The sequence below is a fragment of the Stegastes partitus genome, unplaced genomic scaffold (genome assembly GCF_000690725.1).
Source record: "Stegastes partitus isolate 25-593 unplaced genomic scaffold, Stegastes_partitus-1.0.2 Scaffold329, whole genome shotgun sequence".
In the NCBI taxonomy this organism is placed as follows: Eukaryota; Metazoa; Chordata; class Actinopteri; family Pomacentridae; genus Stegastes; species Stegastes partitus.
The window spans coordinates 146,972-174,932 of NW_007578060.1; the positions used below are offsets into that span (position 1 = coordinate 146,972).

General features: G+C 43.2%; 1 protein-coding gene across 9 annotated transcripts; it reads right to left on the minus strand.

Annotated features, from left to right (window-relative positions):
- Positions 1 to 1,165: 1,165 nt before the first annotated feature.
- Positions 1,166 to 27,908, minus strand: ubap2l (ubiquitin associated protein 2-like). Of its 9 annotated transcripts, none has more exons than XM_008283842.1 (30): positions 27,827 to 27,908; positions 26,326 to 26,463; positions 25,223 to 25,300; positions 23,888 to 23,998; positions 22,865 to 23,039; positions 21,960 to 22,061; positions 21,748 to 21,793; positions 17,930 to 17,974; positions 17,064 to 17,170; positions 16,647 to 16,706; positions 16,494 to 16,546; positions 16,211 to 16,296; positions 15,479 to 15,659; positions 15,048 to 15,246; positions 14,569 to 14,909; positions 14,122 to 14,294; positions 13,535 to 13,655; positions 12,998 to 13,037; positions 12,666 to 12,864; positions 12,507 to 12,573; positions 11,918 to 12,248; positions 10,509 to 10,597; positions 10,356 to 10,409; positions 10,194 to 10,275; positions 8,661 to 8,878; positions 8,236 to 8,341; positions 6,851 to 6,976; positions 3,976 to 4,043; positions 3,657 to 3,851; positions 1,166 to 2,755 (listed from the first exon to the last, which is right to left on the minus strand). In XM_008283842.1, exons 2-30 carry the CDS (start codon positions 26,419 to 26,421, stop codon positions 2,660 to 2,662), a joined length of 3,645 nt encoding a protein of 1,214 aa, XP_008282064.1. In that variant the 5' UTR covers positions 26,422 to 26,463; positions 27,827 to 27,908; the 3' UTR covers positions 1,166 to 2,659. The 9 variants fall into 9 exon arrangements, with proteins under 9 accessions (XP_008282064.1, XP_008282061.1, XP_008282062.1 ...); XM_008283839.1 differs by having other exon boundaries at positions 12,998 to 13,073; XM_008283840.1 differs by lacking the exon at positions 27,827 to 27,908 and adding an exon at positions 27,647 to 27,803 and having other exon boundaries at positions 12,998 to 13,073.
- Between the last annotated feature and the right edge of the window lie 53 nt (positions 27,909 to 27,961).

The following is a 27,961-nucleotide window of genomic DNA, read 5'->3' on the forward strand; positions in this document are numbered from 1 at the left end:
CAACCAACTGACTAGAATAAAGTACTGCTACACGCTCAACTCTGCGACATATAAATCAGCGATTGGTTATTCTGATGCCCAATTTGTTGTTTGTTTCAATTGTTTTGGCTTTAACATGATCAATTTTGTAGGGTCTCAACCTCAAATATTAATCCATGTTAGCCAGGTAAATTATTGGGATACATAATATCATAGTCAGCTAAACTCTTAAACTTAATATTTGAAATTAATCGGGTTAATTAGATTTTCATATAAAGCTGTAGTGCTTTAATCTAAAATTTTCCTCTGAAACGCAGTGGAGTGTACGTATATATCAATATGAAAGAGAAATATTTCAGTCAGGTAGAACTATTTGGGTAACTAGTGAGTTAGGGATGTCGAGATACATATTTGATAGAAAAATGAAAATTCTTTTGTAAACGTGTCAGAAAAGGGCTGCAAGGTGGAGCAGTGCTTAGCAAGAAGGTCGCCGGTTCGTGTCCCGGTGAGGTCACGCGGGATCTTTCTGCGTGGAATCTCCATGTTCTCCTCGTGCAGCGTGGGTTCTCCGGCTTCCTCCCACAGTCCAGAAACATGCTGAGGTTAATTGGTGATTCTAAATTGTCCGTAGGTGTGAATGTTTGTGTGCTTGGTTGTCTGTCTCCAAGTGTAGCCCTGTGATAGACTGGTGACCTGTCCAGGTGAACCTGCCTTCACCCTGAGTCAGCTGGGATAGACTCCAGTGAGGATTAAGCGGTTTGTAGATAACGGATGGATGGATGGACTTCAGTCAGGTATAACTATCTGGGTAACTAGTGACTTAATGATGTCAAGATATGTATTTGGCAGAAAAGTAACAATTCTTTAGTAAGAGTCAGCAGTTAGGCGTCATAATAACCCTAAAATGAATCTAAATCATGTAAACAAAGAAGAAATGTGTCTGCAGAAGTTGTGTTTGGTGTACAATTTGGTGCTGCTGATCCACTGATGTATACCAGATGCTTTCAGTCGAGCCAAACACTTGATGACCGAAGACTCTTCTCGCAGTTCGTCAATCGATTTCTCTGCTGATATCAAGTGTCGGCGATTTATCAAACTGTCACACGAATTGACAGAAACAAACCAGAGCCCGCCGTCGAACCGCTGGAAGGAGAGACGCTGTTGTATTTACAAGCCACATGAGAAATATAGTTTCTTAAAAGACATTCACATCCAAAATGATGAAAATGTCTTTTTCTTGTTTATTTACTTAATATTTATATATTTTTACAAAATAAAAAAAATATATGAAACAAAAAAAAAAAAAGCTAACAAGTCTGCAAGGATCGGAGGAAGGAAAAGGAGAAAGCCATCGAACAAACAGGGACTACAGTACTTGTGTTTTTTTATATATGTACAAGACAAGTTTATCCATTTAAATCGTTGTTTTTTTTTGTTGTTTTTTTTTTAAAACGCACAGTACAAAAAGAAAAAATAAATCACTGACAAAAAAAACCAAACAAACAAAAAAAAAAAAACCCATAGTACAATTCTGTCCATCAGGATTCAACGCTGCAGATTTCCTCACAATGTCAGGGGACAGGTGGTGGAGCCGGGAGCAGGTGGGGGGGCCTCGGAAACTAAATAAAACACACTGGAAGGCAGATTGGGTGTGTATTGGCCTTGGAAATCATTCTCAACATCTTTCAAAAACAAACAAAATAAACAGGTGGGACCTTATGCAACATAACTCATGGGAACAGATACTGTACAAGCGCTGGATAATGAAAAAAAAACTCCTGTGCTAGGCGAAAAAACAAAGCACAGTACACAACCACGGCCCCCGTGTGTACAAACATGCACGCAGTCACATGACAAACACACCTTTTTTTTTTTTCCTCACAGTCCAAGCCAGTGAGCTCGCTTATATGTCTTTATATATAATATATCTATATTTGGTAAAAAATAAACTTCACAACTCTACCAATTTAGAGAATTGTTTCTTCAAACTTAAAATGACATAAAAAAAAAAAAAAAAGAAAACATTCAACGGCAAATTATTGTGTTTGGATATTTAGTGTGGGAGGGAAGAGCGTCCACCCGACTCTAGGAGTGGACAGTAGAGGGTGAGAAATACAAAACCAGCCTGTCCCCCCCACCTTCACATATACTTCATTCCTCCCCTTCAGCAAGAACAAAACAAAACAAAAAAAAAAAAAAAAAGGGGGAAAAAGACAAAAATAAAAAGGAAAAAGGAAAAAGAAGAAGACCATACAGGAAATGTTCATTCTTTTAGAAAACAGTTCTATGTTACATACAAGTGAAAGAAAAGGGGGGCGGGGCGGGGGGATTAACACGATACAAATTCCCAACACTCAATATTTCACCTGTTGACGGTGGGTTTCTATAACCATTTAGCTCCGGCATCCCCTCACGGCTGAGCCCCTCCTGTCCCTCCCACCCGTCCATGCATCACGACAGTGCTCGTTCTCTCGGCACAGCACCTCCTCCGACCGGAGCCGGAGCTGCAGGAGTGCTGGGCCCAGAGACTGGGGGAGGGAAACCTCTGCAGGAGGAAGAGGGAGTTTATACGTGGAGACCGTTTTGGCGGAGGGAGCGCTGAGCCCCCTCCCAGCTCGCCGACGCCGCTGACGGAGGGGAGGGAGGGAGGGAGGGAGGGAGGGGGGCCCGGCGGTGGGTGTTAGTTCGCCCCCCAGTTGTAGCTGTTGTACGCCGACTTGTTGATCTGAGACTTCTGCTGAATGGAGGCGTTCTGGCTGCGCTGTCCAGTGCCGCTCTGTGGAGAGAGCAGAGAGGACAGAGCTGGTCTGAGTGCTGACGCTTGTTTACTCCGGTACGGTGACACCGTGAATCAATACACACTTCATCTGCCAAGGACAGCTTCAGGAGGCGTTTCAGGAGGTTCAAATGGAGCTACTTGTCACATAAGTGCACATCTACACTAACCTACATCTACACACACACACATATAAATTACCGTAATTTCCGGACTATTGAGGCACCTGAATATAAGCTGCAGCCACTAACTTAAAAAAAGAGTTTTATACATACACAGGCTGCACTTGTCTGTAACAGACACAAATACATAAATGCTTTTTTCCCAACAGTTCCTGTAACACAGCTGGTTAAGGAAATACAAACTACAGCAGCCTACCAGGAAAAGTCATTGATCACTATCTTCATCTTCCTCCTGCACTAAAACCACTAAAGTCGTCTTCTTCAGCCTCAGAATTACTTCGTCACACACTTCCTCAGTCTCTCTTTCGTTGTCGCTCTCAATGTCACTTACGTCTTAAGGCGAATTCGTAAAAATCTACAAATTAGCCGCAGCGTTCAAAGCGTGTGAAAAAAGTAGTGGCTCATAGTCCGGACATTACGGTAAAAATAAATGGACTCGTGCAACACAAGCACACACAATGCTTTTATCCTTTTAGTTGTTTTAACCTGAACTGAAAAGCCAAACAGGTGCTACAAATTAGCTTCAGCTACATAACTTATATACTCCAATTACACGACTGCTTTCTATCCAGCAGTGTTTATCTATTCTTCCTTCATTAACACTCTGAACCTCAAAACCTGCCCGAGGGTTTAAAAAGCACGCTGTCTTTAAAGAGATCACCAACATCACCCTGTAAAAAGGTAAAAAGGATAGCAAAATAAAAGGGCATCATGTCTACCTGTCCATCTTGCTGCAGGTGGTGATGCAGAATCTGCGAGTGGGGCTGTTGGTGCGGTGCCAGGATGTGCATGAAGGGGGCTGGAGCGTAGCCGGCGGCCGCCGGGGGGTTGATGGGCCCCCCGCTGCCCAGCGCCGAGGGCAGGCTGAAGGAAGCGGCCGGCGTCCCAGCGTGGAAACCCTGCTTCTCAAACGACTGAGGAAGGAAGCGAGAATGGTTCTATTTTTTGCGAATCGTCAAATGTGATGCTATTTTTTAATCTTAGAGGAATTTCAGCACATGCACGGAGAGAAGGAGGGGCTTTAAATTCTGTAATTACCTGCGTCTTTGTGTAAACAGACCCTGAAATATCTGGTACTCCCGTGTTGCTTGACGTCACAGAGACTCCTGCAGAGACAGAGGAAACACGACAAACTCACTCCAGAAGCTGCTGAACCACCGTGTCAGGGGAGCACCCACCAAACCAACCACAACCAGCCACGTGTTCAGATTCTAACCTCCACAACCACTACTGGGTGAGTTCATCATTTATTTAAGAGGAAAACAAAATCAAATGAAAAACAAGAACACTGGGAAATTCCAGGCAGGAGCATCTATGTCAGGTCATAGATGGTTTCGGTAGAATTTCCCGTCGGTGAGGACAGAAGAGAGAGATGAGGAGGGATGAGGTTAACGAGGAGGAGGAGGAGGAGGAAGGACGACAGAGAGATGGTGTAGCAGCGTATCAGCTCCAGTCAGCCACGGTGGGTTCAGTCTGACTGTATCTGGTGGCTACTGCTCCGATTGTTCTGGCACACACTGACCCCCTGTATCGCCACGGAGACGCAGAACAGGGTCAACTGGTGTGTCAAACAGGACAACACAGCAAGACTTTCAACAGGTGTTAGTGCACTCAGGTCCCTACATGTTGGAGTAAATTAATCTAAAACCTGCGAGGAAGACGATCATATCAAACTGATAGAACTTTTTTTTTATGCAAACGACCAAAACGAGTGCACAGACGTCAAATCAATAATTATTTTTTCTTCCAGTGGTTGCATTGCAATGTATTTTGAGAGTGTTTGTGTAAGACTTACATCCCCTTTAGACGTGGAATATGCAGCGTTTCTTGCTTTATTTCAGAGCAGCAATGATTAACCGATAAGCCAACAAACTGAAAAACAATGAGACATTACCGTAAATTCCGGACTATAAGCCGCTACTTTTTCCACACTGCGGCTTAAACAACGATGCGGCTAACTTGTGGATTTTTACGAATTTACCTCGAGACAAAAGTGACGTTGAGAAAGAAAAGAGCAACTGAGGAAGTGTGTGACGAAGTGATTCTGAGGCTGAAGAAGACAACTTTAGTGGTTTTAGTGTGCAGGAGGAAGCCGTGTTACAGGCACTGTTCAGAAAAAAGCATTTACGGTACGTATGTGTGTATGTTACCGGTACGTATTTAAGTAAAAGTTAAAAATCTTTCTGTGTAAATATCTCATGCTACAACGTGGACACCTGCAGCTTAGAGACAAGTGCGGCCTGTATATGTACAAAATTAGTTTTCTTTATAAAGTTAGTGGGTGCGGCTTATATTCAGGTGCCTCAGTGGTCAATAGTCCAGAATTTACGGTACTCAGATGATGATAAACACATTCACACAGATATGCGCTTTTGTGGCTTTTCTTTGCTTTATGTGAAAAAAAAGTATATTTTTGGATACTAGAGAGCAAAAAAGAGGATTTCTGAAGACACTACTTGAACTTTTTATCTTTTAGCCTTTTACTATTATGTTTTGTTTGTGTATTGGATTTTTTTTAATGCATGTATTCCTTTTAATTGTATTTTTGTTCTGTGCTGCCTCTTGGCCAGGTCGTTAGTGTAAATGAGAATTTGTTCTCAATTAACTTGTCTGGTTAAAGAAAGGAAAAATAAATAACAAAAAAACTCGAGGACACTTGTGAAATTTTCACCATTTTCCAAAAATTTAGCTGACTAAATTTCTTTTTAAACAAAAACAAACAGATAAAACCTTAATCCAAACTGTCATCATTTATCTGTTAAGGTGACTTTACTTACTTTTCTTTATGCTTGTGTGAGATTTGCCATCTGAAGCTGTGGCGCTGCTCAAGTGAGGTTGAAAGTAATGACTAAGAAGAGTCGTGTTTTTTCCACAGACAGCACATAATTAATGAAGCCCGTCAGCTGGAGAGACGCTGATTTCTACGTTCCACTGTTATTATGACAGCATTCAATTTAAACCTGCGTCAAGTTTTACAGAAACGTGACAAACCGGTGACACTGACGAGGTGCACATTTTAAAGCAGCTGAAGAGAAGCGCCGCCATGTTTTACGGTCACAAGGAAAGAAGAAAACGTTCGGTGTTGAATTATTTTTTCTCTACCACAGAATGTGATCCTGCGAGATGTCAGACGTCCCGGCTGACAATGCGGTTGGTGAAGGTACTGGATTAATGAAACGGGTTGACCCCGCGTCCTTCACTCGTCTGGCTCGGCGCCTATTCTCTGTAACTCTAATGAGATTAGTCACAAAAATGCAACACTCTAATGCTACTGACGATCAAACCGCTCAGCACACCTTCGCAAGGCTAATTCGTTTTCATTCCAGGTGTAGCTCAGCGCACACCAGCACATCACTGAAGTCACACACACTCTTTTAGAGCACAGCATAGTTTTGTATTGCAGACATGTCGTTGCCCTTTCCCTCCTGGGTTTTTAACCTACGTTACTCACAAGACAGCAAACTCTGGAGACGGACATACCAGCAATGACAGGATGAGTGAAGAGCAAGCAACACTGAGGAGAAATGGGACAGCATCAACCAGAGTAACCCATCATCCGTTGGCAGCAGCTGTGATCGCTGTGAACTGCCACCTTTTTGACTATGAACCTGATAATTACGCTGCTGTCTGAAGTATGAGAGCCAGATCGGACTGATGATGAGTTACTCTGGGAGGAAACAGGTAACAGAAAGAATGGCAAACAAGGCTTGTAGGAAATGCAGGCTGCACTGATCTAAAAGCTCATGTAGTGTGACGGGTCTTCCCACAGGCGCAGCTCATCAGCGATGAGGCAAAGGGACGAGAGCAAAGAGGGGGAGAAGGATGGCTGGTGACACAAGGAGGAAGACGGGAGGGACAGGGTTGTTGTTTTTTTTTTTCTTTTTGTTTTAATCTGGCACATGGCGGCACTCACCGACTCCAGGCCCGGTGACAGAGCTGGCTGGCTTGTTTTGTGCAGAAGCGGCAGCGGCCACGGCAGTGCCGTATCCGCCCTTACAGAAATCCCCACTCCCTGAAGCCTGGCCCACATCCTCATAGCCTGCAACAGTCAGACACACAGCCGCAGCCCACAGCGTTAGACACACCAGGCAGGGGACGCAGACCTGCCTCAGGTAGCATTTGCAAATAATTCATGGCGTTTGTTTGAAATTGCACCACATGGACAGATTTCGCCAAACCGCGACAATACGGACGGTGTCAAGTCTTCTCCCCGGCAATTATCTGAACTTTGACACCAACAGCATTGTCTGTGTGGCAAAGCCTGTCCGTCCGGTCCAACAGGCAGATCAGAATCAACGCCCACGTCATTTGCAAGTACTATCTGACCCAAGTCTGAGGGGAGGAGGTGAGGGAGGTGAGGGGACAGGCAGGGTGTGTGTGTGGGAGGGGGTGGAGAGTGAGCTCGAGTCGGGTGATGGCAGAAAGCAGCAGATGGTGCAGCTTAGAACAAATAGGTGTCGCACATGTCGTGACCAAAAGGTGGATTCTGAGTGATGGATAAAGTATAAAAAATAAAACACAGCATTACTGAAAAAGAAAAAAAACAAAAACAAAAAGAATATACAGTGATGGCAATAGAAACCAGAAGGCCACTGAGAAAATGTGAAACTGCTGAAGAAATATGGGCACAAACGAGAGTAACATCAAGAAATATGGGAGGATGATCGTTTTCAATGTGCTCAGGATAAAAGTGTGTGCAGGAGTTGTGGTCGGTGGTAAAGCCCCGGGGCAAATCCACTCTCTGAAATGAGCAAAGCAAGCCATGGAAGACAGCAGAAATAAGCTAAGCCCTCTGTTTGAAGACTGGTACAGCTAGGTGCCACTGCTCAAGCCCCTTTCCATTCAATAGCAATCCCACACATGTTATCTTGAGAAGTCTTGAACAAAAAGGACATTGGATGTTTTCTTGTTTTATCAAACACATGAATAACTGAGGTGTGCTCCTTGTGTGTACAGAACAAGATGCATTTCTACTGATCGGACAGAGCTAACCAGGCTCACGGTCAGTTTGAAAACATTTTAGCTGACTTCAACAATACAAGTAGGAATCAGCAGACAGGACTGTTTCATAAACCACAAACAACTGTCTTGACACAAGCATAACAAATGCCATTACACAAGCACCGTGTTTATGCTTGCAGATGCTGCAGCGCTCGAATGAGATATGCACTCCACACCGATAGGAAATCAATGGGCTCATTGTAAGAATCAGCACAGAGTTATTGGTATGCAAGTATATAGAGCAGGACCTGCATGACCCTTCTAAACATGCCGTTTCAACATTGTTTAGTGCCTCACCAGTGCTGTATCCATGGGAACCGTAGCCACTAGCCTGCTGGAAGGGGGTGGCTGATGCGTTGACGCCGACATTCACACCGTGCTGCTTTGACGAGGTAGGAGCCACCTGGACAAAAGCGAAACCGCGTAATGTAATCAAGTCGGCAAGGAGGGGGGAAGAAAAGTGCACAAACAGTAACTAAAATTTAGTTCTGTTGTCGCTTAGTTTTTATGAAGCACATTTAAATCTCATCTTATGTTGCCACCAGAGGAAAGGTCAAATCAGCTCCACCTCTGTAGCATGAAAACATCTGGACATATTTGGTAGTCCCCGGTACAATCCTGATTCTGTTCAAACCCACTTTGTTTGGGAGGTTTCTGTTCCATACGAGAAGACATTATAAACAAAGGTTCGAGCTAGCATGTAGAGATGAACGTTTTCTCACCGGAAACACAGCAGGTCCGTACTGGAAGGTATTGGGCAGGCCCGGCATGCCAGTGTAGTATGGGAGGCTCGTGTAGCTGTAGCCAGGCGGCAGCGCGGGGTTGAGGAAGGGCTGCTGCGTGGTGTGATGCGTCTGGGTCTGGTTCTGTTGCGTCTGAGCTAACGTGGTGGCTGGAGCTGGGGATGACGCGTCGCCTCGACCGAACTTCGACAAGTCGCCTGAAAACGTGGGAGGAGGAGGACGACAGGAGTGAGAAATTACACTCAGCAGAAATAAAGAACATAGATAAAGAGCGTCCATATAGAACAAACATCACGGTGGCCTGTTGCTCCATATCTAAAAGGATGTCGAGCAGGTCATGTTTTGCACGGAGCATTCTCAACAATCATTATCGTGGCTTATCGTCATTCCACCGCCGTCGGTCCTTGTGACTGGACATGCACTCCTCGGCTCTGACGACAGTAAACACTCAAAGCAATGGACACTGAATGCAACTCCAGCCTACAATTCAGGGTTTACTGCTCTCAAAGTGACACTTCTGAATATTCCTTATTTAGGGATGTTGGACATGGGTATCACTATGATTTTTACAGCTTTACTATTCCTACTGATGCTGCCTAATCTGGTACTTTTAACAATTATCCTCGTTATTTTTATTTTTTTAAAATTTCTAAATAGGACAAAAAAGAAAAAAAAAAAAAGATCAGAATTGTGTTTTTTTTCCTGCAGGTTTTTTCTTTGACAGTTTTCCCACTATGCCGTATTAACAGCTTCACTTCAGCCAAACAATCGCCTGGTTAATGGTTAACGTAGCTAACTGGGTGTGAGGGCTCCAGCAAAGATAACATAAAAGAGAGAAGCAGCTGCGAGCCAGGCAATGGAAAACGTCGAATTTCTCTGCCTGTATGGTGAACTTCTGGATGTTTCAACTGACTGATTTCTACTTTTACTTGTTGTATATGTGACAACAAGCGTCGTCAGCCTCGACTCTAGCAGAGTTTAAGACTTAGACTGTCGTGGCACAAAAACACAATCATGAATCTGGCAACGATAGGTCATTGCTTGGTTACCAGAGTACACAGAACTGAAACTTGTGAGGCAGTAACTTGTCAATAAGTACTGTATATAAACAGTTTAATTTAAGCACACAACCAGACTATTGCTGCTATTGTCACTAAACTGCAGAGTGTCAGATCTGTACAACCACCGACCGATCTCTCTTTTGAATTATGAAACATGAACATACATCAGACTAATTAGCAACGGAGATAATGTGCAAGATAAAGTTTATGTAGCAACAATGAATAGGAATCTATTTTTTTAATTTCTCCAGCAGCAAAACCACTAATGGTGGAGCGTATTGATCCTCCAGTCTTCAATAATTTAGTACTCGGGCCCCGTTTAATACCTGGTTCTGGTACCCTGTTCACGAGTTAAATGTCTTCAAGCTTATTACCCTACCACATTTTTCTGATGATTATCATTTAAAATTTGGTCATTTTAAACAGACTGAATTGTTAAACTGTGGCTCACCAGAGTAAGGGTTGCTCGTCAGGCTGCCCTCTCTGCCAGTCAGTGCTGTTGTGGGAGTTGCAAAAGGGATGCTGTAATAATCCTGGAAGAGATAAACAATGTAAGTAAAAAAAAAAGCCACGAGGTAATGAAGTTTACACAAAACAAAAAAATCTAACTCACCAGGGGTATTCTCGTCTGCAGCATCTGTAGGTCATCGTAGCCGTACACCTGAGGCTGAGGGTCAGTGAGACAAGCGTCAGTAAACCATAATATCTGTAATATAACATCTGGCAAAGCTCACATTATATAAACTTGATTTTGGCCGGAACTTACAGGGTAGGCATGCAGTAGTCCAGGGGCCATGATGTATGGGTTGGGCAGTAGAGGGGGCACTCCAGGTGGCAGGTTTGGAGGTGCTTTCCCTGTATGCACAAAGCCACGTATAACATAAATTCACTGCCCAACAACCCTATTCTTAACCTGGTACACTGAACATACATTCTTAAATATGCATTACAGTCTCACTTCTACACGAAAAGGATTGTACCACATTTCAAGCAGGAAGGACGGATCTATTGCATCGAGCTAAGTGTTACAAATTTCTCCCTGAGCTGCATCAATAAATGACAAGAAGACCGCATTACATCATGTGACAAGCCGGCAGAGGGAGCAGAGACGAAAACAGTTTCACTGCGTTGGTGCGTGTGACGGCAAAAAAAAAAAAAAGCACTTCAGAGGAACAACCAAACAGAGCAAGATGAGTCAGATCATGGAAACCAAACCAGTGATGCCACGGAAATAAGAAAAAAAAAAAATCATCCAACCCCAGACAAAACATTGCACCCATGCCAGATAGTCTCACTCGGTTAACAGTATTTCCAATCTGAAGGTAATTACAGCCAAAACTAACTTTCCAAGCAATCCTTCACCACAGTTACATCACCGCAGAGTAATGTGGCAAACATACATGAACATCTGCTCTTTGATCACAAAATATCCCCAAAACTTATTAAGTTATACAGACGTCCATAAGCACCAAGTTCTCATGAAAAGCACAAGTCAAACATCAATCATTACAGTGCAAAAATGAGGGATTAAAAACAGTCCTCGCACCTACTTAATGCAATTATATTTTGCTGTTATACCTGGTGTGTAGTTTCTGTGACGAATAACAGCTGGGGCAGAATGTAAACATATTAATAATTAACTCACTGGCAGCGCATTGACCACACAGTTTAATCCTCTCAACAGAAAACACACCAGCAGGTTTAGGGAGGAAAAAAAAAAAACAAAGCTTGCCAAAATTGCATCATTCCTTAAAGCCAGGAACTGCAAAAACAGACAGATGATGGATTTTGAACTTTCTGACAGTCCTTGAAACACCCATTTATGACGTGCTGATGGAAAATGTAACCATGTCTCAGCTCAAATAGCAAATTTAATTAAAATTCTACATGTATTAAAAGTTGGCAAAAAATAAAGCATTTGCAGGAACCAGAATCTGTTAAAAAAGTTTTAAAAACTCTTGGGCGCAACCATGAAACCATTAGTGACTCAGCTGTGACTGGTCACGTCACAGTTTAGGGACTTTCTGGCTAAACTGCAGACTGTGTTTACACATGTTTGTATGCATGTACAGTCACCATTCCCCCCCCCCCCCCAATATTGCTAACACCTGTGGGAACTTGGGAAACTGTTGCACGAGTTGATTCCAGGATATGTTTGTGCTTGTGCTGACTAACCTGAGGATGCTGCAGAGCTGCGTGTGGATGAGGAAGTTGCTGAAGAGGGAATGGTCGACGCCGTCGTGGAAACCGAAACGGTGGCGGCTGCTGCAGCTGGGGCGCCCATGGAGGCAGTGTTGAGGCCCATGGCCAGACTGCTGACGGGGCCGAGGCCAGAGGGAGCTGAAACCGTGGCGGAGCCCACCGAGGAGGCCTGAGGGGCCCCGAGAGACACCTGCGCGGCGGCCACAGAGGAAGAGGAAGAAGGGACCGATGAAGACGGCACGGCCGAGACAGAAGAAGGGAAGGATGACGAGTGCAGGCTCGAGTCGCCATCTACGCTGGGATGCTGTTGAGACGGAAGGGAGACAAGAAAGATGCAGTTAAGCCTGATAAGATTACATTTCCATTAGAGTGAACGGACATCTAATGTGTCCATCTACCACCACAGGAAATGTAGCTCTGAAAATGCTCACAGAGGACAGAGATACACTCTCCCGTATAAGAACTCATGCAATTTGTGTGGTCAGAAAAAACCTGCTCTCTTAATGGTTGCTAGATATACTCCACATGCTCCGATATTCCAACGAGCATATAAAGGTCTCACCAGTAAGCTTGTGTTGGATGTTCGAACTGATGATGGGGCAAGGCTGTTCTGTTGGGATGGGTGGGAGCTGCAAGAATGACGAGAAGATATAAAGCACACGTTACCTAATGAAACTTAAGTTCGCGTACAGTTCAAACTACTAGTTGTGTATGATCTCACTTATTGTGTTGAGGAGGGGGGATGGTGCTTGGAGGCAGGTCTTCATTGTGCCCCAGAGCGCTAAGGGACGTCTGATTGGATGTGGTCAGCAAGGAGGCAGGCCCCGAGCTGCTGTCCGCCAAAGTGCCCATGCTGGAGACAGACGCTGGCGTGACCGAATCAGAGGCCGGCTTCACTGATACTGCAGAGCCTGCTGCAGCTGGGGGCAGGGGAGAGATTTTTAGAATAAATTCCAATCAAGAACCATCAGAAAAAAAACAAAGTGTGGTAAATGTCTTAGATATTGTGAACAATAACATAAAAACAAAAGAGCTGGTAGTTAAGACACTCACCTTCCACAGATTGCGTTGCTTGTATTGAGCTGAAGCCATTCTGTAAAACCAACAATGAAGGTGAGCTCACAGGTTTCTATGGAAACAGGCCATTGATAAAAAGTTGAAGGGTGTTGGGATCATGGAAACAGCCACCAAGAAGCTTGTTTGATATGCAGAGCATTTTAACCACAGTTCAGGCTCGACACCGCCAGTGCATTACAATGAACACAAGCTGATACAACAAACGCAAAGATGAAAAAAACAAGAGGACAGTGCAACCATATCTGCAGTTCATTAGGAAATACTGCTCACTTTGCAATTTTAACACTCAAGGGAGAGACACCAAGCCTCCAGAGACATGCATTATAACAAGGATGTCATCCAAATTAGTAGGGTATGGCTATTTCTATATGGAATCCATGTTTACCTTACAAGGCTTTTGCGGTACAAGCAGGGGTTGAGCATGTTGCCTACACCGACCTCTCCTCTAAGTACTACACCAACAACAGCATACTAAATATTTCATAAGTTAAAGACGGAAGCTTTGGTCTTCACCTTGGGCTGCATATCCTTCTGAGGGGAGGACGAGACCGAAGGCGGGTAGCGTCGCGTCTGAGGCGCTCTCTGATCGTACAGGTCCATCTGGCTGTTGTTGGAGAGAGCCGGAGTCGACTCGCTGCGGATTGTGATGAAATCGACAAGACCGGGTTTAATTTTGTGTTCCATTAGTGGTTCTGACCTGAATACTAACGACGATAATTAGAATTTAATTCACTCTTAAAGACTAGACTATGCACTTTAATTGATCGTTACGGCCCAGCGTTTGGTGCTGCATGAGGAAAAAAAAGGGAAATAAATAAATAAAATGGCAAAAATGAGTCACTGTCTCAATAAATCTAAAAAAAAACAAAAAAAACACACACACAAAATATTAAAGGTGATGAGGTATTTTCATGGAAAACATTTGCTCAGCAGCAATACTAGTTCTAAACGGTTCACTTGCATGACATACGTATATGAATATTTGTGCATGGGCGACTACATAGCAGGAAATTAAGTGACTGGAAGGTCCAAAATCTTCCCATTACATTTGGTCACATGTTGGAACACGTTGGTAAAGTCGTGTTCTGGGACGTACTAACCTGCTGGGGCTTGTGTAGAGACTGTTCTGAACCTGGTTGCCTGGCGTGGTGGTGGTAGGAGTGGACTCGTACTCTGGGAGAACTGGTTCTGACCCAAACTGCAGCGCTCCAAACTGAAGATTGAGGCCTGAGATGTCTGTTGAGCCAGGCATCTCCACCGCCATTGCTGGAATCTGAGAGAGATCGGAGGCATTTTTTAGAGTCATCATTGGTTTCGTTTCTTCTAACTATAGACCAAAGGTTTGCTTTCACACACTCGACGCTGCATCTAATAAAACCAACACAGCACAACACCGAAACCAAAACCATGCAGAGATGAACAGCGTGTCATCATATCCAACAAGGTGTGTTTTCATTTTGAGGTAATTCAGGGGGTTCACTTGGTTTTGCAAAGATTTTAAAACATTTTAAGACTTTACAAATACTGCATAATAATTTGAAAACTACCTTTGTTGTAATGGAGGTCCTCTTCTTCTGCTGTTTGAGTTTGTGCTGCTGCAAAGGCAGTGGACTTGAACCCTGGGCGTCTGAGGAACTCGGGGAAACCTGCTGACCTAGAGAAGGAACTGCTGCCATTTTGGGAAGGGAGGAAGCAGGCGGAGGCCCCACATGGGGTGAGGATGTTGTTTGTTGCGGTAAGGAAGAAGACGAAGTGACAGAGGAGGAAGGGGGCAGGCCTTTGTCCTGCAGGAAAACATCCAACATGGACGAGGTTGAGGTGGCCGCCTGGTAGGGCTGCCGCTTTGTAAAGGGCGTATGGATCGCAGACTCTGGCTGAGTCTTCATATCTGGACAGAGAAAAACAGTTATTATTACTAAGATACACCAGTTCAGACTGAAGGAAAACATTTAGTTTTTACTTTAAATTCAATAACAGTGGGATTTAGTTTGACTGATAGTTCACATACACTTGGGTGTCAGCTCACCATATTGTCCCAGTGAGGTGGCGTTGGTGTCCCAGGATGACGGGGCTGTGTTGGGCGGTCCAGTCTGGGAGTGCTGGGCAGCCAGCTGGGCCAGTGCCTGGGCTGTTTTATACTGCTCCAGGAACTGGGAGCCAGTGGTCCCTGTGCTAGCTCCTTTAGGGTCCCCCACTTCCCCAAAACCCTTGCTCAGCATGCTGACCTGCAGTGTTGTTAGATCATAACAAACCGTTACCACAATGATGCAAACACCGGAGCTATAGTCATGCAGAAATGTCATGAAGGCAATGGCCACATCCATTTCCTATGAGGTTAGGAAGTGGTTGAGACACAGAAGTGAAGAGATAACTTGCATCAGTCAGCAGTCAGAGCGAGGGAGGATCGAGCTGCATAGTTAGAGCATGCTGCAGTGCTCGTGCTTCGTAGGGTCTTACCATGCTGTGCTGGGTGTAAGGGGTGCTGGAGGATGTTTGGGAGAGTGGCACCCCTTGCTTGGAGTTGCTGAAAACCAGTGATTGGGACAAAGAAGGGGGCTGGGTGGCCTCCATCGGGGCGTTTTCTGTCTCTGAGGAGGAAGATGGGGGAGTTTTCCCCAGGAGCACCGCAAGGTCGATCCTAAGGCAGAGCAGAAATATTAATCGTTAAAATAAGACCAAAAAATAAACGATCTGTGTTTTCACTCTGGTTAAGACTTATAATTTCACTGCTGCAACTACTAGTTATTTCCATTGTTGATTGACCTGCAGATTATTTTCCTTATTAATAATTTAGTCCATTAGAAAATAGTGAAAAGTCATTTTGCCTCCATGTAGGAGTCCAAAACACAACAATATCCTGTCTGTTATAAGTGCAAGATAAGATAATCTCCACAATGAAGCTTGAACCATGAAATATTTGGCATTTTTCTTCACAATAGATAATTGATTGTCACCACAGTTGTCTATTAATACTCTGCTGAATAACTCTTTAATAAATCAACCCAAATATTTAACCTGTTTTTTTAAAAAAGATCAACTATTTGATTGCGTAAGAATGGAGTCTGCAAAAAAGCGAAAATGGCAAATAATTAAACCGACTACAAAACTCACAGCTTTTGTGAACAAATTAAACAGCAAAACTAAGCTGGAAAGTGAGAATCAGGCTAAAAAAAACAAACCGTGACCCACCTCTGTCCTTTGGTGATGGTAACATTCTCCTGAGGCAGAGGCATCGATGCCACACTGGAAGCTGTGAATATCTTGGTCTCTGAAAGCTGCAGAGGAGGGGATAGTAGAGGATGGAAGAAGTTATATTTGGAAAGAAGAAAGTAAACATCCAGAAATAAAAAAAAGAGAGCCAGTCCTCCGATACTAATGCTGCATTAAAAACCCTGTTATAGCTCAGTGTGTTCTTTAGGAATGCTCACAGAATCTCGTATTTGTGCACTGGGTTAAGCCTTGAAACACTCACATCCTCATTCCAGTCCTCGGTGCCCCACTCCTCTGTGGCAGACCTCCAGGCACCTGTGAGTCAAAGAGAAACGGTTCAATACTATCAGGTTGGGCAAAGAGAGCTTCAAACGGAATGAGGAATGTGTGAAAACAAGAGGGAAGACAGGTTTACCAGGAGCAGAGTCGAACTTGGGTGGATAATTTGTTCCCTCTCCTGCAGAGTACTCCAACCCTAGAGACAAGGATGGAGGTGAGCACATCAAAGCTAATATATCGCAATAGATAGCTAGTATGTTAGATAGGATTAATGGCTATTCAGTCACCCATACATACACATTGGAACATAGGTACACAACACATCTTGGAGTCAGGGATTTGTAAAACAGTGTGCATGGTTCAAGAGGAAAGCTTCTAAACACCAGGCATCAAAACGTGACCTCCCTTTCATCTTTACTGCAGGAGCTTCTTTGGGATGCCGAACATGTTTTTTTTTTTTTTTTTTACAATCGTTTGGATGGTAAACAGACGCTGAATTGATAAGATTAACTTCTCTTATTGGAGGGCAACCTTTCTTAATAAATTAACTTACTAGCTCCCTCCTCTATCTCCACGCTTCCTGTGTTGTTCCAGGTACTGCCTCCTCCGTAGTTCTCTTCTGTCTGGGCTGGCTCCGCGTAGTCAGCAGGGTTGAACGTTCTAGAAAAGACAGCGATAAGAGTTTAGTACTGACCACTGCCAAGTAACTAAAAGGGGAGTCAGCACTACCAAGGACTTTAATTATAGCTTGGTACCTGCAAATTTAAAAAAAAATTCTTAGAACTCTCCTACAGCAGGTCCGATTTTTGAGTGTTAAGCAGAGGCCGATCTCAGATCAATGCTGTGGGGTGCAAACCACTGCTGATCTAGTTGGTCTTTTTGAACAAATGCACGGCACTGCAGTCATCACAAGGCCTTTTTCTTACACACTTCAACCAGGAATAACTGAGATTGTAGCAGGAAAACACAGAAGAAACAGGAAACCTACATGAATCCGTTACCGCCTTTGAGACTCTGTACAGTCCATACAAGTAAGGATTGGTAAGCAACTAAATGCCATCTTTTTGGGTAGTTTTTAAAGAACTTTTTTCGTGGTATTTTCATTAATTTGACACATCCGTGTATTCCCAGAAAGTTACAGCTGGTGCAACCTAGCAACATGATCGAGCGCAACACTTTTCTTTTTGAGTCAAGCCAAGCCGCTTTCATTATTTGTCTAAGATCCTTCCTGTGCAAAATCAAGATGCATTTATGGCTTGTGTGAGCGGATTTTTATCTATTTCACATCCTATTAATAGAATGAAGAGTAATATTTTCGGTTTTGGTAATTTCTTGCGTGACATCATCGTGTTTTGTGGCACTCAGAAGTCTCCCTACAGAAAGCAAGAGTAACAGACACACCAGAGGCGATGCACTCACCTCTCACCTCCTGCAATATCATATCTGGGCCCCTTATCAATCTGGCTTTAGAGGAAAAATAATGGCAACAATTACAAAAAAGAACAACAAAGTAAAAGGAGCAGATCAAGCTTTTGTTTTTCACACCACAATCCAGAGCAGCAGCATAAGCAAAATGCCTTCAAGCTGCCTGTGCCAGTACTGTTAAAAAAACAAAACAAAAAAACACCACTCTACATCGGTCACTCACTCTACAATGCAAAGCAAGCCAGTGTGCTTTTAGTCACAGTGGGTCAATATACAGTCCAAGAAACCAACTCACCGGAAGAACAGGCTGCACAATGCAGCCACAAACACTGTTGCTAGATTACAGCACGAGTAAACACAGCAAACCTTTTCATGACTGCATTTCGTACCTAAAAGAAAAATCTTTTCATCACACAGTTATACAAACTAAAAGCTGCTAGTGAACAAACACACAAGATTCCCGAAGACTCAAGAACTTTTTTTGTAGCGTCTGACAACATAAACTAAATTCACAGGGTTTCTATACGTGCTAACCGGGAAAGGCCTACATGGATAAAATGGAGTCACATTTTTTTCACTTGGTTTATCTTCTGCAAATGTAGAGAATTACAAAGTCAGCTAACAGTTACCTCAAACAGACTGTAAAATGAGCCAACCAATGCTGTGCTACTGGTGAAAACAACCAGCTACATAATAGATCTCTTAGTCTTAAATGGGATGCATAATGATATTAAAGGAAGAACCTCCACAGCTTTATTCCACAAGCTGTCAGAATGCTGAACTGCTGATCCAGATATGCAACCACCTCTGTATTTAAATTGCTTTAAGGTATTGGATCCTGAAGAAATACTCTCTCATCAAAATGACAATAAACTTGATTTGACATTAGCATCATTATCAACTAGTAAAAACAAAAATGCAGTTTTGTTTGAAAACATTACATAAAACTAAACTATGGCACAGTTTACGTGCAAGTTTCACTAGTTTTCTTATTTCGCCTCACGAATCTGCACATTTGTAAAGCATCGCAAGCACCTGCACCTACCGTTGGGCCATAATGATACGAATAACAACATGTTAAATCAACTGCAGGATGTTCTCTGCAGTCAGGTGCAAAAAAACGTGAACATATCAGTATCAGCAATCAGCCAAAATCTGTTAAATATTCAACAATTGGTGCAAAAATCAGATTAAAGCTGCCATAGTTAAAATAAGTGATACAGTAATACCACTAAGGCTAAGCTTAATGACAGCTATTGTGTAGTTTCCATTTTCTAGTTTGTGCGCTGGCTGAGTTTACTAGCTAGCATTCACCATCAGACTAATTACAAACATCCTCCTCTTGGCTGGTGAAGGAAGGCGAGAGCAAGTCAATCAAGTTGTATGAGATTATTGGCAACATACAGTCATCTGCTAGCTAGTGGTAAAAATAAATTAATAAAAACAGCCTCCTCTAGAAACAAGAGAATAATCTGCTTTGCTTTCAGGTAATACTGAATCACTTCCCCCTTCCTCCCATCAATTTTAAAGGTACCATATTGTGGCGCTTTTCAGCAAACTAATCAAACATGTTCTGAGAGTGTGTCTTTCGGGTTTTCAGCTCAAAATACTGCAGAGATGGTTTGTTTTACCAAGACTGCACAACCAGCTGACAGACGTGAACGAGGGTGTGACACCAGGACAATACGGCTTCTAACGTTCTCTCTGAGCTATCGGTTGACATGGAAATATCACCATATTCACAGCAGAGCCATTGTTTTGAAATCATGTGTGTGCACCGTTTGTCAGACAACGTTGCAGTTCCAAAATCAGCAGTTTAGTTTTGCAACTTGGAAATTGGTCTGGTTTCACTGAAGCACTCCAAGCAAAATGAAAACACAGTAGTGCACCCAGGCCTTGTTTAAAATTTCCACCAATGTCCTCTAGTTTCATAGCTTCCACAGAGCTCGGACCTGTGGGCATACAATCAAAGCTAATGCTAATGCTAGCCACATTAGCTGCCGCACAACGCGCAAAGCCTGGGATTGTCTTGTTGTGGTGACACTGCAAATAAAAGTAATCCACTGGATCTTCAGTTCTTCAGATGCTGGGAGTGCATGAAGACTCCTGTGTTCACTCTTGCAGCTCAACAGCAGAACATTTGGTGTACTTCACTAACAGCTGAGACAGTGTAGAGTTAGCAGAAGCAGCTCTTGTAAGTCAACAGAGCTGGTGGACAGTAAGGCAGCTGCTCATTCTGAATGGCTAACCTGGAAGCAGCAAGGGGGCAGGATAATGCAAAGTTTAAGCTGGACAACTACTGGCTATAATTCTCACTGGCTTGTAAAGCTGGGAGGATATGCAGCTGTGGAGGGGACTGAGGAATAGAAAAGTAAACATCTTCATATCTTATCAGCTTTTATGTTGCACCACCAAGTTTATAACAACCACAAAACCCAATAAAAATGGATCAGCACCATATGGGAGCTTTAGGGCTTACGCCAACATTGGAACAATCCTCTTTTTTCATTAATACAGAAGCGTGGTTCTCGGTTTGCATGTTAGCATCTTCAAGTAAAATATGTAGGTGAATAGCACAAATTGTCATAGCATCAAAACAACAACAACACATAAACGCATGCAAACCTTGACACAGTAACAAACTGATCATAGATTTTATCTGCCTCCTTTAAAACCATCTTCAGGTCACTGAACTACACCAACACCGTCAGCAAACTGGTAAACCATATCTGCCAGCAACAAAAAGAAAAAATAAGGACAGAGCTGGTGTGTGGTTGGGGCAGTGATAGGAAACATGACATCTCAGCTACCGCTACATGCAACTGCAAGAGCGGGGGCCTCCACCGCTCAACTCATTAAAAATATCCTTCGTTTAAAGTCCACATCAACTAGTGTATTAGATATGCAAATCAATATCTGGGTCAACACATAAACACTGAAACAAATATACCTAAAACATCTTTACAGGAACTGAGAACACGGCGGTAAAGATCCTGCAGGAGGTTATGTAATGTTATTGTTTGCACCACCAGCACTTCAGCAAACATCTCTGAATCTCAAGACAGCTCTTCTAGTTACATTCTAGTTATCCCCTGAGCCGCTGAAGTTCTGTGTGCAAACATATACTTACGAGAAATATTACACTAGTTTTAGAGTACACATTCAATGCTTATTCAGTATTTCTTGTCTGGGCAGGAAGCCTCTCAGGCCCCTGATCTCACAAGCTAAAGCTACATCATGTCAAAGCTAGTTCAACAGAAAATGTATACCTGACTGCTTATTATCACATCCAGGAAATCTGTCATGACAATTCAAGTCCCACTGCGACATTACCAATAAAATGACAATGAAATGAGTCAAGAATACCATCACAGTGAACAAGTACTTCCTCTGTTATGTCACCTTGCCGCCAGTGCACAATGCCAACTCATCAACCGACATGTTATTAACTGCACTCCTGCACACACACATACACACACAAACAAAGACACACAAACCAGGCACAACACAAACTAAATACTGCTAAAGCCCAGAACCAGAGAGCAGAGACAGGAAGGTTAATCAGCTGGGTCCCTGACACCCCTCTTAGTGGATCAATCCAAATTTAACTCTAAACAAAATGTTTAGACACTGCACCCTCTGAAGAGGGATATTCAGCCCACGCTGCTCCATCCCATTGGCTGATGTATGTCCTCCCTCCTTTGGATTAAGGCTAAACAATAAGCTGGGGTCCTGCTCTCTGGTGACCATGGCAACATGTAAAAGTGGAACAAAAGGCCCTCAGGATTTAGGCAACGCAGGTATTCCCTTACCCCATGCCCTGTGCCGAAAATCTGCCTCCTCGCCGTCCAGATACTCCTGGGGACACAATAAGACCTTATGTCAGTTTCTTAGTTTCAACTGTTGTCACAAGAAAGAGGCAGCAGATTAGGGACAATAAAAAAAAAAACACACACAAGATTTCCCTTGTTTTGATTGGATACACTTCCTTCACCGAGGAGTGCAGCTAAAGAGGATTACTTACCGACAGTTCCCCTTCCTCTGCCTCTTCCCCTTCGGCCTCGCTCTGCCCCTCTTCCAGCTACCCCAGCTTTGCCTCCATCCAAGCCGTTCTCCTGACCACGAACTTGAGTTATGGAGAGAGAGAGAGAGAACCGCATCCGAGTTAGACACTGCACTGCATCCAAAAATCAAGATAACCATTAAATATAAAGTCTGTTACAGTTTAGAAAAAACCCCACAAAAAAAGTACAGAGTTGTATGAGAGGCCAAGTTGGCCTCCATTTCAAAATCAAGATGAATGACTAAGCTAGCTAGAAATTTACAATGGATCACTCTGTTCCCCCTTTAAGACCTCAGATTGGGTGAAAAAAAACGAAAGTCTAATTATGTGCTTTAAATCACTAAATAACAAAAAAATATGCAAGTAAACGAGACCTTTAACATAAAATCAGCTAAATAGGAGGCTACTGCCGTCTTGGGTCACACAGCAGCGTTTAGCTGCAGCGAGGCAGGAGATAATGGAGGTGACCTCTGGCAGGATGATTATGTGTTGTCATGCTACCCTGATTAGTTCAACTCTTCTAAAAGGCTTCTTCTTTCAGTGATTTTGTAGCACCTGTGCAATGTTTCCAGGGTAAACTATCGCTATGCAAAACACGTAAAAACGGACACAAACGCAGCATTTGTTTCAACAGGAGAGAACGTCGTCTCATGGTATAGAGAGAAACTTGCACTTTGATTTAAAAAAATAAAAAAAAAGGGACTGGTCAATGCCAACTACTTGTTCACTATGATACTTCTCAGAGATGCCATAAAATGTAAAAAGCATACCTCTGAAACAGTGCAGAGGAACGGTTTGGGGAATCAGCTTTTAATATTCAGAAATATGACAAAAATGTAGAACTAGTGGATGTGGTGAAGGCTTACACTCTCTGCCCCTGCTGGCTCCGCGGCCCTTGCGTGGAGCTCCACCTCGGCGACGTGCTGCATCTTTCTCTCCTCCTTTCTCTCTGTTCTCTTTTCCCTCCTCTCCGGTTTCTGCCTGGCTGGTCTCCTTCTGACCCGACACTCCTTTCTTCTTCCCCACCATCTCCCAGGAGTCCTTAGGAAACAAATAGCGTTACGACGTTGTTCCTTGAAGTCAGTATACGGCTCCTACTTCGTAATGAGTCACTAGGATAGAATAAACTCCCAGAATAATAAAGTGAGGGTCAGTTACAGGTTGTCTGATATTCTGGAGTCAGTACGGCACTGATTTGGAGCACATGATTGGTCTGGTAGTGACCCAGCTGGGTACAAAAACATAGCTTATAATTTGTCACCAGATGGGCAAGTCCACATCTGACTGCTTCCGAGTCGGACTCCAGCTAAGTTTATCACAGATAATACAATTTGTAGTTATGTAGGAAAGCCATGGCAGCAGCTACTTATATTGATCAAGCTTGTTTTCAAATCTTTTTCCTCTGTGCTGGTTATCTTGACAATCCAAGGAGCTGACAAACTCCTATCAGGTGTGATTAATGTGCGGGCAAGATCCATTTACATTCTTCTATGGTTTCAATTTCTGCTCATGTTGTACTCGGTACATTCATATCTGAGCTTGTTTGCAACTGTGAGTTTGTCAAAGCTGCATTTGTGTTGTACGGCCAATTTGTGCAAATTTTAAGAACTGCCTATTGAAGGTTGAATTGTCAAATTTAATTGAGGGTGACAGTAAGTTTGTCAAAGGATTAATTCTTCCCTTATGGGTCAGCGACGACATACTAGGGGGCATGCAAAACAACAGAGAAAGAACAGAAATTGTGTTTATAGTGAACACCCCCCTGCACCTTTTACCATTGACTTGATAACTGTACATACGACTCTGTAATCTAATCCAGTGTGGCACGGATTTCTCCAGAATCTGGCCCCCACAGCACCAGCCAGCCCTCACACAAAACCATTACTCACAGTGTCTGGGCTACCCTCCAGCAACACGTTAATGGCTCTGTTGACATCCCCATTGCAATCATGCAGCGCGATCATGGACTCGTCCTGGTCCTTGCCTGTGATGTCGATCAGCTGGAAAAGGACGAGTGTCATGATGAGACGCAGAGGTGACCCCTGGCTGACATTTCTGGCGTCTCATTTATTTAAAAAAAAAAAAAAAAAAAAGCTATCCTATACAATTATGCAGATTCCTATTAAAACCATATAGTAAAAATATGTGTTAAACATTGAGTAGTTCAGTAAAAGGTCAGAATACACGGTTAGTTAGAGCAGCTTCAGGACTCAGCATCTTTATAAGGTCACTTAAAAGATCAATAGTAACCAGTAGTTTGAACACAGGGTTTGTTCTCCATAAAGCCTGCGATATTGTCTCCTCTTTCAGTTTCTTTAAAAACAGAACACTATAGTCTAGAATGCAAAAGAATATACTGTATACTATCCACTTTGGTGTCATAGTAAGGCAGAGAACAGCAAAAAATATGTATAAGGAGTGCAAAACTGACTCAAATGCTGCATGCTGTCAATATGAAAAGAATCTCAGCTGCTTACTCAAGTTGTAAATAAACAAAAACACAAAACATCCCTATGATCTGGTTACTGAACTTTCTGGCCTTAGATGACATTTTAGGGTTTTTATTTCTTAAATTTAACTTCATCATCAATGGCTGCAAACCAAATATGATTATTTGCTGCCAGATCGTGTACAAGATCACCAAACATTTCATGTTTCATGGATAGGAGGGGAAAAAAAGTATGCTGTGATGATAAGTTATCAAGCGTAAAACAGAACTGAAATAGAGCGATTAACGTGTCAACAAAACGAAACTGCTGAGATTCTTTTAAGAACAGAAGCTACTTATTTCCAGAATGGCATCACATATTTTACCATCTTAATGTTAAAAGCATAAAAAAGAAACAAAGAAATGGACCTAAAAGCTCCTCTCCTTTGCTGCTTTCTCATGTTTCAGAAACTGAGGACTTGTAAAAAAAAAAAAAAAAGAGAGAGACTTCAAGCACTTTTTTTCAGACATCACCACATCTAATTAACATGTCTATTCACAGAACAACACGATTTTAAGGAAACACACTTTCTTACGACCTACACAGCAGACTTCACTAACTTTGTTATTTCTTGATGACATCTAACGAACTAAATATGCAAATACAAGCGACACACACACACATCCAATGCAAAACATAGCAGATGTAATACTATACCGATGTGCCACAAAATGGTGCTACTACACAAAAGGAAAGAAAAACTCCACAGTGGGAGAAAATAATGCATCTTCTCACCTGTTTAACCTTCTCTTCAAAGTCTGCATCATTGTGGTCTGAAATCATCTGCGCGAGTCGGATCTGCTCTGCGGTGGCCTGTTTGGAGAGGAGCGAAACGTCCGACATTTGCATCAACAAACAGAAGCACAACATTTGCATTCTTGAAAAAAAAAAAATTTATACTCAGCCGTGTATAAAATCTCTAGGTCTCGCTTCAAAGTAATTATAAGTCGACAAAATCCTACAATAGCTTTCCTACAGACGCTGTACCCAATTCAGGCTTACACAACTAATTACTACTTTACTGTCCTTGGACTTGTTTCCTGTTTCTTCGGCATCTTTTTTATTGTGAGCGCAACAGCTCTGGGAGAAAACTATTTTGTTGCCCTGTACAGTTTAGTGTTGCAAAGCGAAAGTGAATTCTTCTTTGAACCTTGACCCCACTAGACTGTTAAAAGCATTTCCAGTGTTGAAATAACAGTACATATTCTTAACAAATACTGTCAGAAACAGTTTCATTTGCAGCATAAATGCGAACACCAGACGATCGGAGTTGGATTTTTGACATGTCAACAAATTATCATACAAAGCATCATATCAATTAAATACGTAAATTAGTACGAGCCAAAACAATACTACAAAAAAACAAAAGGACCATCTGCTTTTTGTCAGGGAGTAATAATAATAATCATCAAAACTTTTTCAAGACAAACACTTGCATGGTGTCAGCTGGTCAACCTAGATTCATGACTGAGCTGATCAGTTCAGTTCGGACGCAAAAATCTCATTTTCCCCTCCCGACTGTCAAAATATGGCATCAAAACAGTTGTTATTGTGTTTTAACTTTAAGTCTACTGTAATTTGTTATCAAAAGGCTTCATAACAGGCTTGGCATCATCCACCACAACCTCTAATAAGAGTATATTAAACCGAGCTATGCATATGATATTTAAATTTCTGTGGAATAACACTGTCCTAGTTGTTGGTGCGCATTATGTAACTTTGGAACCAGAAACTCTGCATAACCAAACCGGTGATGTTTACTTGACGTGCCTATATTCAACCCTGGTGCAGATCTTGGTGCACCTGTGCAGTGTGTCCTGAGGTGAGTGTGGGGGTACCTGAGGCCTCTGCTTGTGCTGTGTCTGGCTCTGTGTCTGGCCCTGTGTCTGCTCCCAGCTGCCCCGGGCTCGGTTCCCGCCCATGGACGTCATCATTTACAGTATATACAAATAACAGTATTTACAAAGGAATAACACCTGAGGAGAGAAGGATGAGAGGAGCGTTACAGACCTGCGACTATGACCCACTTATGTCATGTACGTGAATGGCACACCTGAACACTACTTCCTCAAAGTGCCTGGCAGCTTATTGTGCACTGCTGGGGAGGCTGGCAGTGGTATCAGCTTTGTTCTCAGAGACGCCTCGAAAACGTTGACAAAGGCTGTTTTTTTTCTGCCTCTTTCTATGACCACGTCTAAAAGAGCAGGGCTAGCCGCGGGTCTGACCCGGGAAACAAGTGTGTCACGGTACAGTAGGCGCTGCTGCACGCAAGGCTAACAAGTGCAGAGCTAAGTTATCTCCCTCTACGGAGCATGATGCAAAGCTTTACACACCAAAATAGCCTGCGTGCACTTTAATTAACATATATTGTCAGACGACCGAATGTGATCACAAAGCTCCTAATATACCGTATTGGGCATCAAATGAGGAAGACAAGGCACAAACACGTACTTGAGGCTGTCAAGTCCACCCCTGCTCGATAGCAATTTCTTAACCTTGCTATCGACAGTGACTCCTTAATCTTGCATACGTTACGTAAAACCCTGTTTTGACTAGCCCACAAACAAGCCCGAAGCCAGGGCCCGTCGAACATATCCAATACCACTAGCCAGCCACATGGCCAAAATGCTAGCCAACTAGCTAATACTTGAGGGGAAAGCATCAAGCTTTGAAGTCTCGGTGGGCTTCCGCTTCTCTGGGCTTCACCTCATGGCGACAACGAGGCTAACTTTAGCAGCCGCTAGCTAACCAGCTAACTCAGTGCCGTCACCTGGCTGTACAAAGCTGCGCTGCTGGGGTTAGCTGACTTGGCTTGATAGCCAAGAAGTTAATTAGCTCACAAACTGCTAACGGGCGGTGAAGCTTTTACGTTCAACCAGACAAACCAAAAACGCCCATGCCACTCCGCTGCCACTAGTTATCAGCTAGCGACCTGGTAGCCATGCTAACTTAACGAAGTAACGTCGTTTCGCATAGTTAGGCGGCGTTAGCTACGCTAGCAAATTAGCAGCCTCAGTTACTGCACCGCCGCTCTGCAACATTCACAACCACTGTGGCCCCGGTGTGCTCTGATGCCCGGGCTCTCGACACAGAAAACACCGAGGCTAGAGGTAGGCCTGCAGGCCCCTAAAATGAAAATAAATAACAGGCAATACTGACCAGAAACCCGGCTCAATATTACACACTGCAACACAACCGGCCGACAAGTGGTCTCGCTTTCGACCTTCAAGTCGGATTTAGGACAGGATATAAGTCCTGAACCCCAAGTTGATATAACTAAATTGAGAAAATAAAACGAGCCGACTCGCTCACACAATAAGCGAGAGACTGTGAATTTACCTGTTTCTTTTCCACTCTGACACCACGGAGAGCTGAGTCACGTGGTTTACAGAGCGCTGCGAGGAAGCTGGAGCCGCACCACGTGACCGCGCGCTGATGTAGTTTAATATCATCAGCGGAGTTACGACATGTCAC